The sequence below is a fragment of the Xenopus tropicalis genome, chromosome 8 (assembly GCF_000004195.4).
Source record: "Xenopus tropicalis strain Nigerian chromosome 8, UCB_Xtro_10.0, whole genome shotgun sequence".
In the NCBI taxonomy this organism is placed as follows: Eukaryota; Metazoa; Chordata; class Amphibia; order Anura; family Pipidae; genus Xenopus; species Xenopus tropicalis.
Genome location: NC_030684.2, coordinates 109,732,319 through 109,750,524, shown reverse-complemented (window position 1 = coordinate 109,750,524; position 18,206 = coordinate 109,732,319). Strand labels below are relative to the sequence as shown.

At 38.5% G+C, this 18,206-nt stretch overlaps 1 protein-coding gene across 3 annotated transcripts; it reads right to left on the bottom strand.

Moving 5' to 3' along the window:
• Positions 1-690: 690 nt before the first annotated feature.
• exd2 (exonuclease 3'-5' domain containing 2) lies at positions 691-17,983 on the bottom strand. 3 transcript variants are annotated; one of them, XM_012968413.3, is made up of 10 exons: positions 17,925-17,983; positions 16,514-16,877; positions 15,544-15,800; positions 14,563-14,689; positions 11,854-11,943; positions 8,254-8,540; positions 7,233-7,339; positions 6,373-6,508; positions 5,929-6,285; positions 691-3,171 (listed from the first exon to the last, which is right to left on the bottom strand). In XM_012968413.3, exons 2-10 carry the CDS (start codon positions 16,862-16,864, stop codon positions 2,955-2,957), a joined length of 1,929 nt encoding a protein of 642 aa, XP_012823867.2. In that variant the 5' UTR covers positions 16,865-16,877; positions 17,925-17,983; the 3' UTR covers positions 691-2,954. The 3 variants fall into 3 exon arrangements, with proteins under 3 accessions (XP_012823867.2, XP_012823866.2, NP_001016454.2); XM_012968412.3 differs by lacking the exon at positions 17,925-17,983 and adding an exon at positions 17,744-17,916; NM_001016454.3 differs by lacking the exons at positions 11,854-11,943; positions 17,925-17,983 and adding an exon at positions 17,744-17,904 and having other exon boundaries at positions 2,366-3,171.
• Between the last annotated feature and the right edge of the window lie 223 nt (positions 17,984-18,206).

Sequence of the window (18,206 nt, the reverse complement as noted above, 5' to 3'; positions counted from 1 at the left end):
AAGATGCGCAATCACAGAAATTGAGGCCAGTGCGTACAAAAAATGTTGTACTTGATGCCTACTTCAATAGCTGTACACAGATGAACAATTGTGGATTGGCCACTTTATATTGCATTTCTTTGAAACGTCTAATGGTAAAGAATTAATTCTTTGTGCGCATAAGCTCCTGTGAGGTCCCAGCACCATCTGTAGTTACACCCCTGAATTAAGTCCCAAAGTGTTTCTGAATTCCTTCTTAGTTCCATGAATCTTGCATCTTGGTTGATTGTGCCATCTCCTGGCCAGCATGGGAATGACTGAAGCCAATAGAAGGGGGAGGGGAAAAAAAAGACCCACAAAGCATACAATATTTCCAGTGGAAGAAGAGAACTTCAGTAGTAAGGACCAGCAGTGCAGAGGATAGCAAAATACAGATATTGGTTTCAGTTGCAATTGCATTAACTTTAAAACCACTGAAAATCTGTACTTAATGTATGTTGGAATGTTGCTTAGAATTACAGTTTTGTTTTATTACACAACATTGTATTTAGGCAATTTAAATATATAAAAAGTGTGTTTTTAAAATGCACTTTTTTAAGTTAAAACACAAAGCACAAAGACTTATAAAAATATGTTTATTTAAAAAAAAAAAAAAAAAAGTAAAACCTTGCAAAATTTGTTCTGTTACTCCTAAAATTCTGTCACAAGAGATTTGCTATTTTATTGGGCGTCACATACACGTCTCATTTGCATAGAAAGACTGACCTAGAATAAAGGCACACAGCATTTTCTCTGCAGAAATGCAAGTTGCCACACTGCTTGCTCAGACCACACTGTTGTAGTTTACAGACAATGGAGACAATTCTCATTTTTCTTGCCAGTATCACGAAGAATAAATGTCTGTAAAGAGAAAATGTTCTATACACACACAAGCTAGGCTCACACACAAAGGAGAATGCGCAGACAATAAAACATACTTTAAAAAAAAATAAAATACATAAACTAGTGTATTAAAAATTGAGTTTTATATTTAAAAAACTTAAACAGAAAAAAATGGAAAGGTGCTTGATGGAATCAATGAAGTTGGAGAGGGAATTTGTGAGTAGCGCACAGCTATGGGGAGTAGAAAGGAGTGTGGCTTTTTGCCATCAGGGTATAGCCATAGTGACTGCAGAGGTCTATGGTTGCATGTGAGTTGAATACAGCCTTCGGGACTGGAAAGGTTAATGGTTATATGTAAGTGGAGTGCAGTTGCAGTGATTTGAAAGGTGGGCAGTTGTATGACAGCCATAGGGTATAGATCGGAGCATGGTTGTGTGAATGGAGTACAGCCATAGAGATCAGGGGTGAATGGCTATATATAAGTGGAGAATAGCAATAGGATAAGTAGAGGTGCATAGTTATGTCTAAGTGGAGAACAGCCATAGAAGTTGGAGAGGTGAATGTGATTGGAGTAGAGAGGTGTGTGTCTCTTTGTCACAGGAGTAGTGCCATAGTGACTGGAGAGGTGAATTATTATACATGAGTGGAAGGGTACAGCCATAATGACTGGAAAAGTGAATAGGTACACAAGAGTGCAGTGCAGTCACAGTGATTTCAGAGGTGTGTGGCTGTGGTTGTATGAGGGTGGAACACAGACATTAAGGACTGGAAAGGTGTCATGTAGACTTGTGATCTAAGGTGCAGATTCGATATTAACATGTGGAGTGCAAGTGTTCTGTGCAATAGCAGTTTACGGGCTGGAAGTTCATATATTATCAGGACAAACTTGTGCAGATGTGGGTCATAACAAAAATATTTGAAACGTGAAAGAAAATATAATTAAACATGCTGTGTGTGAGTAAGAAACTGCTTCCACTTATAGTCATGTAGCAATAGTGCAACAAACCAAATCTATAATACAGTCATACATAGAAAGCAAAACTAAAAACATACAAGATTCATCACAACAACTCCAGTTCTTTTATCTGCTAAAATGAACTGCTAAAGAGCAAGCTACCCAATAGAATAAACTACAACGCTGGAAACTACAAGCCCACTTAGTTTGGCACTCTGATCAAGGTTCCTAAAATATACCTATGGATTTAGACATGGATTATTACATGGCTTTTTAGAACACCTTGATTACATACTTAAAACCATTGTGAGCAAAATGTACCATACAAAAACAAATCATCTTAAGGTATGGATCAATGAGAAACCTCCATTGTGTGGGTTACGGTAATGTTGCGGTAATGAAAAGGGCCAGATATGGCATTTTGAGGCCCTCTGGGTGTACAGTCTCTAAACATCTCAAAATGGACCCTCAGTTTGTGTCCTGTAAAAATAAATCCTTAGTTGGCACCCACGGCCCAGATGGACAGTGATAATGTAACAAAGCCACAAGTTACAAATTACTTTTTTCTTTATTCAAAATAAATTACAGTTAAATTTGCCATTTTTTTTTTACTTTTTTTCATGCATTTCTACAGAGCGAGAGGTGCGTCTCCAAATCAAAAATTTGATTTCTCCACATGAAGACAATTAAATAAATTAAAAAAAATACTGGTCACATGGGAGGAAATCCAACTAAAAATAACCATGTATGATAAACAAGAAAATCATGAAACACTAAGAAGGAGCCCTAGATTTTCTGTTTAATGGACGCACCCTCACAGGACAGTAATTTCATCCATGCACAAGAATGGCAAGGAATTGGTGCCTGGTGTTCTATACAGTGTATGGGCAACAGGCTCAGATTTGTAAAATGTCTCTCCATACAAAGTAGACTCTAAGAAAATATAGACTGATGTCACAAAAGTAAAATGTAAACCTCAGGTTCTACATGATGAGTCCATCAGAAACCAAAAAAAAAAAAAAAGAGTTTAAAGATGAATATAAATACAGGAATTTGAATCTACAGGGCAAAGTTAAAAGACAATTCATTCTTCATCCCATATTCATGGGGTTAAATAAAAGGGTCTACACTGTTCCTGCTAGCAGAGCTGGACAACAAGATCATCGCCATACTTTTTGAGAAGCTTTCTGTGGTTATGGTCCACGGACCATTGCTGAGGAAGATGCTTGGGATGCATGGTGTCAAGGAAATGCTGCCGCCAACGCTTCTCCAGCTCCATTAGAGCCCTCAGGCCACCCAGGGCAAACTTCTGCACCACTTTCAGTCCATGTGGAGTATAGGTCTCATTAAATATCCTGGAGTTTGGAGAAAGGTAAATACAGAGAAGTTAGGAGCAGAGTAGATACAAATGTTTTTAAAGGACTTGAGAAGAAGCTAAAATACGCATTAAAGTTCAGCAAAGAAGAAAAAAAAAAAAAGCATGTTTTGGGCTTCTGTACCAGCCCAAAGCAATCACAGCTCATGTAACAGGGAAGATCTGTGCCTCGAAGGATGTCCCAGTAGCTTCCCATGTTCTTTTCTGCTGATTCACAGCACATGCTCTTTGCTGCTGTCAACTGCTTATGATTAGATACCGACTCACACTGTATATACACAATATAAATGTCACAATGCAAGGCTGGTAACCACTGCAGATTCACATTACATAGTAGCGCAAGACATTTTGCCATCAGAATTAATTTATGAACCAGTAGTACCAGCCTCTGTGACAGGTGTAACCTCACTTTCTGCTAATGTGTGGAGGATTTCCCATGATCCCTAAGCTTAGCTCCTTAAGAGTACATTAAAGGTGCAAAAAATGGCCTAACAGGATCTACTATAGACAACACTGAAGGTTTGGATCAGTACTGTTACCAAGCTGTATAAAAAAATACAGCAGTTCTAGCCATATTCTTTTTTAGGGTTTAGTTGTCCTTGAAAGTAATATTTTCTGATTATTTTTGGCAAGGGAGGCAAAAAGGTTTCATTTATTGACATTACAAGTAGTGGCTTTTCCTAAGGTTGGATTTTACTTCTTTACTACCTCTTTATTTCCTTGTTTCTGGTTTCCATATCAAAATATGTCCACCATAGAATACAATGACCATACACACACACAAAGGAATTCTCAGTTTTTTTAAAGCCTTACTTGCTCATGGATGGTCGTTCAAAATGATGCTGGAATATGAAAGGTACCAGGAATGTTAAGGTCCATTATCAACTTTAAGAACTGTAGGCTCTAACATTATCAAGTCATTTAATGTAAGGATAATGATAGATTTATTTTGCCTGAAAGCTAGGTCACTCATTGTACCAGTTTGCTCTAGACTTCATGTCTGAGTCTGACCTCACAGAGTCTATGGAAGCAAACTGCTGCAAGGTATTTTTGTTTGTTCCGGAAGGGAGTATAAAAATGCTGAGAGGGTTTTATCCAAGGATATCTGACATCTTTTCCAAGGCTTTTAGCAGAAAATATTCTCTGCCATCAGTATGTACTGAATGTTCCATCTAGTGGCAGAATCCACAATATATACACAGGTATGGAATCCATTATTCAGAAAGCTCTGAATTACGGGAAGACCATCTCCCATAGACTATATTTTATTCAAATATTATTTCAAATTTTAAAAAATGATTTGCTTTTTCTCTACAATAATAAAACACGTGTCCCATACCTGTATTATTGAATACGATAAATTCAAAATAAAGAAAATTGAGTAAAACAAACTAGCAGCACTTGTTAATGGTATTCTTTTTAGGACTATAGCTTACTGGAAGGCTTTGGACATTTTTTTTTTTCTGAGAAAAAAAAACAAAGCGGTCCAATGAGCTATAGACATTAATGGGAGCCTACATGGGACATGTAGGGGCCAACATGTCTTGCAGCCAACTGTTTTCAATACTGAGAACATGAGTGTTATGGCAAACAGAGTGAAAACAATTACAAAATGAAGAAACAAGCATAGATTGACATACTGTATCATAATGCTAACAATCCAGGATTTGGGACACAAATGATACATTTTGTTCCTAATGCCGCAACCCTTTAATATATAGTTCCTCATGTTGTGGTGACCCCCAACCATAAAATTATTCCTAAGACTATCGGAAATATTCTATGCTAAAATGAATGAAAGAATTGCAATGGCATTGAAGGTTTTATGAAACATTGCAGAAGGGAAGTTGAGATAAGAACTAGAAGGAAGGATCACAATATAATTCTCAGAAAATGTGTATTTTAAAGGAAAAGTAACACAATTTTTTGTAAAAAAAAAAATCTATTCTACCCTGCTCAAATAATTGCACTATCCTGCACACCATTTATTATTTTGAATGCTTTATTAGAAAATACCTGCAAAAACTTGGCTTCCGGTCATTTGAAATAGGGCGATACGGCGATGCAGAAGAAGCAGAATCCACTATGCGACGATTGCCTTCTCCTCCTAGCCTTCCTTCTGTATAGGAAGGAGCCGGGCTAGGATTGAGCAATCAATTTTCGCATAGAGGATTCTGCTTCTTCTGCATCATCCTATTTCAAATGACCAAAAGCCAAGTTTTAGCAGGTATTTTCTAATAAAGCGTTCAAAATAATAAATAGTGTGCAGAGGATAGGGCAATTATTGGAGCATGGTAGAATACATTTTTTACTTAAAAAAATTTTGTGTTACTTTTCCTTTAGGGTAAAGAGAAGCAAATCCAAAAGTTAAGCTGGTCCAACAGAGAGAAAGATTTACACAGTATACTACAAGCTTTAATACTGGTCCAATTCCATTTCCTTCCTTGCTTATAAATTAAGGCTATGCAGGGAAGCCGAATCAACAAGCCAGCTAGCCTGGTTAAATCAAATAAAATGACAAGACTGTAAGAAAGGAAAAGGAATTATAGGCACTGAGTGCTGCTGCCATGCTTGATATAGTCTGTCACCCTAGATACCCTATATTAAGGCAGATAAAATGTTAGCATGCCAGGAATTATTACTATAGATAATATTGAATATAAATAATCAGTTGAACCTCTGTTGCTTCCAAAGAATCTCTTTAAACATCTTCCGTTACTGGAACCATTTGCCTTACCTGGTTTCCAGACCAGCAGCCTCTTTCATGATCTCTTCAGTGATGTCCTCTGTATTATAAAATGCTCTGATTTCACTAATTAGCTCCTCCTTGCGGCACTCAGGTAGTTTTGCGGCATTAAGAAGAGCTCTAGCTGCAGAGCGCACCTGGCGGCGTACTGGATCTTCCAGCAGGCGAACACCTTCTTCACATCCAATAGGGGCATTAAACTCCTCAGCCAGCTTCTGTTTCAAGTTGGAATCATAGTAATTAGACACAGCGTGGCACGAAGTGCAGAGAAGAAGCACATCATGAGAGTTGTGGTCCTTCATTTGAACAGGAAAGTGACGTCGGTACTCATGGGGGACAATGTTCTTCCTACAGACACAGACAATAAACAGAGGTAATAACAAACTATGTCCTAATAAAACCGCTGTGACATAGCAAGAGTTTTACTTCCATTACCGTATGTACGACTCTCTCTTCCCACACACAACACAGAGGTTCTCCTTAACAGTTAAATAATAATCTGCGTTGGACTCTGGGCGGCCAGATGGCTCAAATCGCAGCTTCACAACGAAAGGAATGGTGCTCACCAGGTCTAGATCAAAGAACAAAATAATCAGAGTTTACAACAAATGCACGCAAATATCCCCCACCCATCCATTATGCTGTCACTGATATCCCTAGGGTATGTATGTATGTATGTATGTATGTATGTAAGTAAGTAAGTATGTATATGCAGCAGTGGGCAGCATCCAGCTAAAACACAGTATAGAAGTTTCCCTGTTCAGCTAGTGGGCTATTCTAAGGCTAAGAGCAAACAATACAGTCTGCTTCTCTCATTTTGTATGCAGGGGGCAAGAAGTGGATCCGCTTCTGTCTGTAGCTCCACTGACAGGCTTGGCTTCTGTCTGAGTGCAGCACAGCTATACAGAGCAGATACTGGGGCAAAAATACATGCTTTTGCATTTTTCATGCCTATATCAACTGTATAATTGCACACAGATCGATGCTGTGACTGTCAGTGTTGCTACACACAGAAATGGATCCGTGTGCCCTGTGTGCCTCAGGTCATGACTAATGTTGGAGGATGCCTTATAAATCTGTCAGAAAATAAACAGAAGTGTTTTTTAAAAAAAAAAGATATGACAGGTATAATGTTGTTAAACACTATATTTTATGTGAACACTTCAAGAGACATGTCAAAGGAAAACTAATAATGGCAAAAACAGCCATAGTGCAGTAACTCGTAGTGACAAGCATGGGACAAGTTATGCCCAGGTTTCTGCAGTTAACAGGTAAATGTGACAAGATGTTCCTACCTCCAATGCCTTTATCCAAATACCATTGAGCTTTCTTCCTATCACAGGTACACAGTGGTTGTCCATCAGGAGCATGCAAGAAGCAGTTATCATACAAAGGTGACTTTCTGCAAGTAAAAAATGTTTTGTTTCATTTAGGGTTTAAGTGTGTGCATTTTTAATTCAGATTTTCATTATCTTGCCGCTGAAGTGACCAAGGTCAGAGACTGCAGAGGTCTGCCTGGTTCCTACTATCAGAGAATCCTAAGGTACAGGTATGGGATCTGTTTTCGGAAACCCATTATCCAGAAGGCTCTGAATTACGGCTCTGAATCTATTTCAAGCAAATAATTTTAATTTTTAAAAGATTTTCATTTTCTCTGCAATAAAACAGACAACAACATTGGTCTTTTATTTATTTGTGTCCCTTTACTCTGTTAAGTTCTGCATAAAATGATGGTGCTACATAAAAATACTAAAAAAGTCTGGACTTGGATCCACAGAGGCCAAAACCAGCCCCAACAGGAAGGTGGTGTATTCTCCTGCGGTGTGTTCTCGTGGGGGCACACTAGGATGACATCAGACGCAGTTTGGCCCTTATAAGAACAAGCCACTGGAGAATACAACACTGGCACAGCTAGGGCTTTGGAAGCAGTTATTGTTCTGATCATCACAGGGATTTTAGAAAGATGTTATATGCTATGTTAAAACTACAGCTCAACTGTGGGAAGAGCTTATCTACAACGGGGAACTTTAGTTAAGTTAAGTCATACAGAAACGTCTGTAAGTACCTACCCATTATCACTGGAGGTGAACAATTAGGATTTATGAAGCACACTGGGTTTGGTGGATTGGAGAAGTTTTTTATTTACTGAAAGAGTGTATATTATCATACCTCTTAAACAAATACCATCCTATATTGGAGAGGATTGCTATGATATACTACACTATAATAACTGCTGTTCCCTGGATGCTACCTGTTGACATACCCTATTACCTGCCGATTCACTTTCAGTAGAACATATCACCTTGCCTCACATACCTTGCAGAGTATCCTACACCCAGTGGCTTTTTTTTGTTTCTGCGGGGATCTCTGCCTTGAGAGTTTTGTGTTGGCTGATCACCAGCTCTCTCTTTCCTCTGTCGCGAAGATCCGCTCATTTCACCATTTGAAAAACCATTCCCTTTTCCTTTAAAGGGAACGTCTATTAGTCCTTGGCATTTTCCCAACAACGATTCCCACGGGCAGGGCAAATCATCTGAGAAGAACCCAAGGAGGTGCAGGAAAAGGGCAACAGAGACCTGAGCGTCCCTGGCAGCATACAAAACCTGCAAAAATCCAACAGGCGTAATTATTCCAACACAATAATATTCCCGATTCCTTCTAGTACAGGAAGTCAATTGTTGCCCCTGAACTGAAGATTTTTTATTATTATCATCTTAATTCCTTCATTTTAGGTGGAGAGAGAGGGGGCGTGTGGGCAGTGTTAGTTCTTAAGTGTAAATTACATGTGAGATTTATCATGGGCAACTATGGGACATCAGCCTTAACAATTAATTTTGTAAAAAAATTGGTCAATAGAGTAAGCATAGCAGCACACAGTCCTTTACTCGAAATCTCACTTAAACTGGCTTTCAGTTGTACCTAAGAAACCAAATAGACAATTTCCTTGCAGTTTTTCCTAACCATCCTTAACCATCATTTTGGAATAGCCCTCCCCCAGAGTTTGGGTACGTTAGTAAAACTAAATTGCTCTTTAGAAGGTATCTAGAACCAATTCGCCCAGTGTCTGGTGCATATCAGTCAGTAACATGTAACATGAATTCATTTGCATGGGTGAAAAGAAGATGGTGGCTGGAAATGTGAGTGGCAAAGGGGAGTCCCTTTACACTCCAGTCTCTGGCAGCCAGCCATTATGATAACAGAAGCCTGGAAGAAAGGCCTTATCTTAAGTATACAGTACAGTTTGATATCCTTTCTGTAGGCTAGCACCCAATGAGTTAGAAAAAGTGAAAGGAATAAAACTACAAAAAAAAAAGACCCCAAGGTTGTTTTTTTCTTTTTTTTTTAAACTCTACATTAAAGATAAATAGCAGGGGACATTTTTTTTAAAGAAAAGAACAAGGACAAGACACCATACCATTAGACTGGAGGAAAGGCATGTTATCCAAAGATGAACCGATTCTTCACAGTAAAGGCAGTGAGGTTGTGAAATTCTCTGCCTGGTAATCTTGTAAAGGCAATCTCTCTTAAAGAGATACTGACACCAGAAATTGAATATTTTTTTTTTACATCCATTATAATCGATCACTATCTTTGCATGCATTTTATAATTTTACCTTAAAGTATTTGTCCAAGCTTTTACATTCCCTATCTGATCCCCCATGTTCCTCTATGAGGGGGCTGCCATATTTGTGCAGCAGTAGGCCATTAGCACTAGAAGCTATAACTGACAGGCTGAGGAGGGACAGTCAGGTTTGCAAAACAATCAGTCCTATCAGCAATAGGATGATAAACCTGACCTATAGGCAGGGGGGTACATTTAGGTCTGGTGTTGCCCTACGCACCGGACCTAAATATGCCCCTGTGTCGTGAGAATGACGTCACATGCACCAACGTAGCGGAAATGATGTGTCCCGGTCCCCCTAACCGCTAGGAACCGCTAGGATGAGGATATGATTTTTTTTTTTTTTTTAATAAAATTCAAATTATGCAAAACCTATTTGGGGAAGGGACAAGAAAGATATTTGGATATATATATATACAGGTATGGGACCTGTTATCCAGAATGCTCGGGACCTGGGGTTTTTTTTACAGATAAGGGATCTTTCCATAATTCAGATCTCCTACATTAAGTTTGCTAAAAAAAAAATATTTAAACAGTAATTAAAATAGGATTGTTTTGGCTTCAATAAGGATTAATTATATCTTAGTTGGGATCAAGTACAAGGTACTGTTTTATTATTACAGAGAAAAAGAAAACCATTTTTAAAAATGTGAATTATTTGATTAAAATTGCGCCTATTGGGGGTGGTCTTTCCATAATTTGGAACTTTCTGGATAATGGGTCCGACACCTGTATTATAAGAATACAGTATTAGCAAAAAGAGCTAGGAGGAAAATAAACATCTCCTTGATGCATGCAGCAGATCTTCTTCTGAACCAAAACTACTTGCCCCTGATTAGATACCTTCACCTGTTAATATTTACTAAATTATTTAAGATCATGGAAATTAATAACCTAAAGACTTTCCTTCTTTTCTGATATTTGTAACTTTTTTCTGACATTCAGGGATGCTACTTGCATTGTTCTGGAATAGAGTGTTGTTGAAAGATCCGTGGTTTGTAAAGATTTATAACCATCATAAGGTCCCCCTAAGCAGCTTATGCAGATGCCAATTGTGTAAGGTCTAACCTGAAAAAAATGAAATCCTTACTTCCACAAAGTAATTTGTGTATAATTACACAGCATAAAAGAACAGCTTACTGTGTGCACAGAACAATCCAAACCGGGCCCTGATCATCCCTAGTGAAATATCTGAACCCTCACATAGTTACATACAGTAGTTAATAACAGTTAAGTTGGGTGAAAAAAGTCCACCAAGTTCAACACTTCCAAATAAACCCCAATGCACATATACACTTACTTACATAGACCTATCTATGCACTTACATTACTCATAGGTTACTGACCAAAATAAGGTTGGGCATGTTTCTGTTGTAGGTGCTATATCCACCTGCAAGCTTGGCATGTACTGTATTTATTCAGTCAAAATACATTTCAGAAGAGGTCGCCTTTATCAGCTACCTGAAGAAGCTCGCTGCATTGAACTGCTCTATTGTGCCAGCTTAATACTTTGAAAGCTCTAGGTGCACCACTTAAATTAGCGGTTCTCAACCTGTGGGTCGGGACCCCCTTAGGGGTCGAACGAACCTTTCACAGGAAAACACATATTTCTGATGGTCGTAGGAATAATTTTATGGTTGGTGGTCACCACAACATGAGGAATTGTATTAAAGGGTCGCAGCATGGAAGGTTGAGAACCACTGACATAAATTGTAGCTGGATTAAAGGGGCAGTTCACCTTTAAGCTGTCTTTTAGTATGTTATAGAAAGGCCAAATCTAAGAAACTTTTCAACTGCAAAGGCGAACAACCCCTTTAAATGAATGCAGCTTTAGACAGAGGAATCACTTCATTTTCTGCAAAAGTGCACAGTGCCCCAAAACACAATCAACAGTGCCAGCAAAAAGTACATGACATATTACAAAGCTAAAGGGCGCGACACACACAGATCAAAGTGACTCCAAAAGTGCATCACAATCTAGATTGAACTCCAGTGATATCACACAGTGCAAGTTGGCCTTAAGAGTGAGACAAACACATTGCCCAGACTGACCCCAAGAGTGCATTATACATTGAAGATTTACCCCAAATGTGCACCAAACATTCGAGAGTGTCTCCACATCAGCATTCTCTATCACACAGTGAGTCTTTTAGGGTATTACCATAATAACCTGTCCATGAAGACTGGCTCAGACAAGAAAACAAGAGAGCGGAACATTTACTTGGCAGAGAGGAGGGGAACGATACCCAGTGCATTAGAAGAAATGGTGCATTACAAGATTATGGGGCTGTTACCTTTGCACTGGGATATTGAAACGATGAGTGTAACTCTGAGCATGATGTACTGCTGCTCTGCATATCTGGCTGGATGGATGAGACTTTTACCTGAGGAACAGATGCAAATTGTATCTATAGTAAATCTGCCTTTGTAATCCTGGTTTTAGCTGGTGAACAGACCCCAGGCATCAGGCTGAACTGAAATATCCCTTCCATCTCATTTTCCATGCTATTTTTTCTTACTATTCCCAAAGTGGTTACCTTTCCATTAGCTGCTCTTGGTAGATGTTGGCAGTCTACCTATCATGCAGAAGTTATGGAAAATATGCTACAGTATTACTTGCCTTTTAAAGGGGTGGTTCACCTTTGAGTTAACTTTGAGTTAGTCTTTTTTTAAATTAGTCTTATTTGTTTTTCACAGTTTTGAATTATTTACCTTCTTCTAAGTTTAGCAGCTTTCAAATGGGGGTCACTGACTCCCAAGCCAAAAAACTATTGCTCTGTAAAGCTACAGTTCAATTGTTATTGTGACTTTATATTACTTATTTTTATATTCATGTCCTCTCCTATTTAGATATCTTCAAACCACTCCCTGGCTTCTAAGGTAATTTAGATCCTAGCAACCAATTAGCTGCTGAAACACCAAGCTGCCAAGTTGCCAAACAAAAACTGTTAATTCAAAGTAAATTCAAAGGTGGACAACCCCTTTAAATTGTCAAGGACTGAAGCTACAGTAATTTCCTATACAAGAGTTTACATTTCAAGCACCCATTCTTATGGTGGGCATGCATGGGCCGATTTCAGCTACCAATACTGGTCCTATAGACCAATTCGGCAGCTTATGTATCTGTGCACGGGCACCAGTGACGGGCCTACCCGACCAACATCTGGCCTGAAATTGGCCAGATCTTGATCGGGCAGGTTTGATTTTTCCATCAGTTCAGGAACCACATTGTTGTGGTATCCGATTCGATGGCACCATTGCCCACCGTTTTTATTTTATCAAATTAGTATGATATTCCACACCCCTAGGTGGGTATATCGGGAGAAGATCTGCTTGCTCTACTTGACTAATTACTGTAAGACTGCAGAGGCTTACATGGGTTATTGCTAAAATGTTAAAAATCATATAAAGTCATAAAGCCAAAGAACACCGAGGTGATTCCTATGATTATTTGCAGTAACAGGTGCAAAACCTATATTATAGTTTTGTAAAAGCAAACACAACACTTTGTTATAGCAATGGTTAACAGCAACTAATCAGATCTTTGTTTTCATCTTCTAACTTGCAACATGATGATTAAATGTAATTGCTGATTGGTTGCCACTGGTTAACCACGCTGGTGAAGTTGAATACTAAACTGCATATGTTGAAGAACTTAATGAGTAAGTCATTATTTGTATCAGAAACGGTAAAAGTAAATTTTTGTATCAGGCATCTGAAGTAAGCAGTCCTGCAACTGTAACTGAAGGGAATAAACCCCAAAAAACTGCTTTCAGCTGTCAGAAGATGCAACAGCAAACTTACTTCTGGTTTGGAAGCATATCTTTTTGGCTTGGCCTACGTCCTCATGGTAGTTGTCAGTTACTTTGAATAATGTTATATTTTAAACAGAGGTATAAATGGAATGGGACCTATTATCTAGGATGCTTTTAACCTGGGGCTTTACGAATAAGACATCTTGTAATTTGGATCTCCATACCTTAAGTCTATTAAATAAACCCAACAGCATTGTTTTGCACCCAGTAAACATTAATGTTACCTCAGTTAGGAGACAGTACAGGGTACTGTTATATTATTAGAGAAAAAGACAATTTCTAAAAATATTATTTGAATTAAAATTGAGTCTATGGGAGTTGAACTTCCCTTAATTCAGAGCTTTCTGGATAATGGGTTTCCACATAACAGATCCTATACCTGTATTATTCCCTATATAATGCTGCTGACTAAAACAACCTTAGTACAGTGGAACTCAAGGATTCAAACAATCGAGACGCTGTTAATGAACTCAGAGTGCAGTGACCACGATTTCATTTTTTTTTGCTTGAGATGACAATTGCATTGGTCAGTGATGCTCGCAAGCAAAAAGCTGATTGTGAGACTAATCTGCACTGTTAAGCAATGTGGACCAACTGGAAACTCTTAGAATACCATGGAGTGTACTATGTTTAAAGATGCTTTAAAATGATCTTTTAGTTCAGATTAGCTACAATGTAATGTAGTAATATTCATAAACTCTACTCAAACAGCAGAAAATGCATACTTTCTCATTATATTGTGCCTACATAGGCCACTAGCCTAAATGCTAATAAGTCAAAAGCCACACAAATAAAGGAATTAAGCCCAATAGCAAATTATCTTAGAATTTTGCTGTATACATAATACCATAGGTCACATTTTAAGGAGAATGATCCCTCAAACACAGCATACACAGATATGGTCTTTGAACTCCAGTGTATCTTAGACTGGCTTCCCATTTAGACAGAAACTACTTAGAAGACTCCATAGAGTCCTATCAACTGTCTCTAAGGCTATAGCGGAGCTTCATTATCAACTGGACATCCTGAGTTTTACTATCCTACCAAGGCAACAGCAGTGTACAGCTGCCCACCTTACAAGCAAGCCATCTCTAGGGACGTATTAAAAGCAAAACATGTACAGAAAAAGCCAAATCACAATATAAAAATGCATTATTTGCCTCAGTACCAACAAGGTGATATTCCCACCTGATCCTGAGTGAACTCTTCAGCATCCCAGTTACTGCATCTCAGCTGGAAAGATTTGTCCAAAGGAAAGGATAAAATCGTTTCTGAGAGACTCTTCAGGCTCAGAGTGTTCTGGAGAATATCTCTCCTAGTTGGGGGGTAATAAACACTTTGTTAAAGTTTTGCATTAAGCAATGAAGCAATGTTTTTCTATAGCCACTGTATACAAAGTGAAGCATTTAATAGCTAGCCTGCTAATAACATTAAATTTATTTACAGCATAATTCATATTTTCTAGAACTGCTTACCATGTTATTGTGACTACTGCAAATGTGTGCTGAACGAAGTACCAGTTGCCATTCAACAAAATGCATGTTGAGGCAGTGAATTGGAATGATTCCAAAAGCCCCATAAAATAATTAAAAAGCTCCATACACAGGTACACATAAAAAAAATATTATTAGAGTTCCTGTTACACATAAATAGGTTATCAACAATGTATCTTGGCACTTTTATTTCTAAATTCAATCCAGCCTTGCGCAATTGCAGCCACTTCCCAGTTAGAAACAGTGGCAAAACTACTGTGGAAGATTACCCCACAAACACAGGGAAACCCAGGGGTTTAGGGGGCCCGGTAAGGAGAGGCGTGGAGGCTGGGCAGTGAATTCCTGGTTGGGATTGGTAACTCGAGAGTGATCCTCTCATAGTCTGTATGGTGCTCACTGAGTTAGTGGATACCTTATGAGGACCATAACAATACACAACCGGGTTTATTTTTTAGCAACATAGAAAAAAAAAAGTTACCTGAATAAATAGGAATGTCTATGGCTTTGGAAATGTTTTCTATTATTTTTAATGATCATAATGTATTGTTTCCCAGCTATTGAGCAAAAACTCCCAAAACACACGCACAAAAAAAAAAGAAAAAAACCTGTAGCTCAGCTGCAGCTGACAGGCAACAGGCAGTATATCTCTTACAAAAAACCCCACTGATATACAAACCTGTGTCTCATTGCCAGGTATCGGATATCTACGCATCCTTTCACAGAAAGGCCATAGTCATTGAACAATTTAGAGGAGTCTTCCCAGCATCCCACTCCAACCTTTAGAACACTGTTGTTTGCCAGCAGTTCAAGAAGTGTCTTTGGAATAGTGCATCCTGAACTTGTCAGTTGTGGCAAACGAACCAGGACACAAAATCCACTATAAGAAGCCATCTGCAGAAGCGATACTGGGCCAGCTTTTCCATCTACAGATACCTAAATATAAAGATATAAACACACCTCTTGGTTAATGTAACACAGGAATAAAGTATGGGACATGTTATCCAGGCTCAGGAGCTGGGGATTTTTACTCTCCTGTGCATGTGCACCCATGCAAGGACAAAGAAGCAGAAAGAGGATCAGAAGAGTACCCAGGTGCATTTTTCTGCTAATTAGAGCACCAGTCATGGATATCAGTGATTAAAATAACTAGTGGTAAACCCCTACGATTGAGACTTTTCTTCTCTTTTAATGATTCATTATATTTTAGTTGGGATTAAATAAAAAGTAGTTTTTTTTAATTATAGAGATAATGGAAATAATTTTTAAAAATCTGAAATATTAAACTGATTTGATTTGGTAATTTGGAGCTTTCTGAACAACAAGTTTCCAGATAACTGATCCCATACCTGTACTAAGAAATTTACCATTCCAATCAAGTGTTGGAAAGTTTATTATAAATAGAAGGCAGATTAAAGGAAGGAAACCTATAGCTTTGTGAACCTGTAACATTAATTTATCTTTCTACTTAGGCCCAGGCCCTCTCCTATTCATATGTCTGTCCCTCATTCATACCACGTTCTCATTGCTATGGTAAATTTGACCCTAGAAACCAGATAGCTGCTGAAATTAATTACGGGGTAACTAATCTCCACATGTGACATCGACCATAAAGCAATTCTAATACAATGGCAGATATGAACACTTACCCATTCACAATCCATGCCGAGTACCGGGTAAACATCAAGATCTTTCTTTAGCAAAAGCCACACAGCCTCCCATTCCTCGGATTTAGAGACTATTTCAATGTCTGCCACCAGGATCTTTTCTATCACAGAGATGCCGGAGGATTCTACCTTAGGAGTTTCTTTCAGATTTGTTAATGAACACTGCTTGTCAGCATCATGCCCAGTGGCATCTAGGATAACAGAATTTCTGTGGTCTACAGCCGAGCAAAGGTGGCTTCTGCGATTTTTAAGAAACTTCCAAAGGACGAGAAAACCCACTGTTGTACCCACCAATGATGCAACACCAAGAGTTAGCCCAGCGTGCTTGGGCATTTTTTAGAGGCACCTAACAGGAAAATGCAAACATAAGACCATTATTTTATTAGATTTATATGTATACCATGTACACCAAGTTTAATACATATATATTACACAGGTAATTTGGCTGCTATAAAGCAGACTATAGAACACTCAAGGTTGTATGCAAACAATTTTAAATTGCACAGATACCACTGAATAGTGACACCCATTAGAGCTCATTTAGGAACAAAGCACATAGTGCAAGGGCAGTTTTTGACAATTCCTAGTTTTTTTCCCAGAATTCAGCATAATTGCATGATTAATGGTGTGTTGCATCAACACTTAAAGAGTGTGGCATTAATAACAGCATTAGCCTCCAATTATCTAAGTTACTAGTGCCCACTAACACAACCCACCAGTGGAACACTGGGAATACAACCATTTCTAGGACTGCTGTAAAATCCAGGGTTCCCTAGGGTCAATGCATTAACTTTTGCTATTATTTATCAGAGCAGGAGATTTTGCCCCTGTAGTCACAAGCTACTAAGAGCATGAATGGGCACATGTTCCTTTAATGATAGGCCAACAAGCATGTAATATTCAATCCATTTAAGCACTCCTAATTGAGGCTTATTGTCCTAATTAGCCCGTTTTTCTGAACTTGGTTGATAAATAGAATGGCTAGAGTGTTACAAAACGGTTACACAAAGCTTGTAGCTTTCCTACCCAGTTAGCACACTAATAAACAAAGTAAACACCCAACCAATAAAAAAGTATAGCTGCCTTAAAAGGATTACTTCGATTTATGTAGCAATTTTAAAGAACGAAACGCAAAGATGATGTTCTGTTTTAGCACAGACATGCATAAAATAATGGGCTGTTTGATGATAACTGCTGCTGAATGAAACTTACTTATTAGCCGGGGGTTTGGGAGTGGAACTACAACAAACTTAAAACGCTGGATATGCACGCTGCCCAACCATGCAATAGCTCTAAACAGCCCATACTACAAACCGAGGTACCTACGGCAGCCGCACACACACAAACACACTCTACTGGCACGCACACCAGCGTTCCAACCACGGTTACCTACTTCCTGTCTCTGCTGTGACATCATCAAGCTGCGCCGATGATCTCCAATTGTACATACAGGGGCTGCTGAGTGACATAATTAACTCATAAGAGCCCTGCCTATTTTAGCTGTCAGTTTATTATGAAATGCACAGACTGTTCCGATGAAGGGTGTATCCCTGTCTTGCTCTTTATGAAAAAGCTGCCTTGACCTAGACTTATGAATGAAATAGAATATAAATAAAAAGCTATTTTGTAACCCAAAGCAATGTGTATATGAAAGCTTGAAGGTCTACCTTGCCCT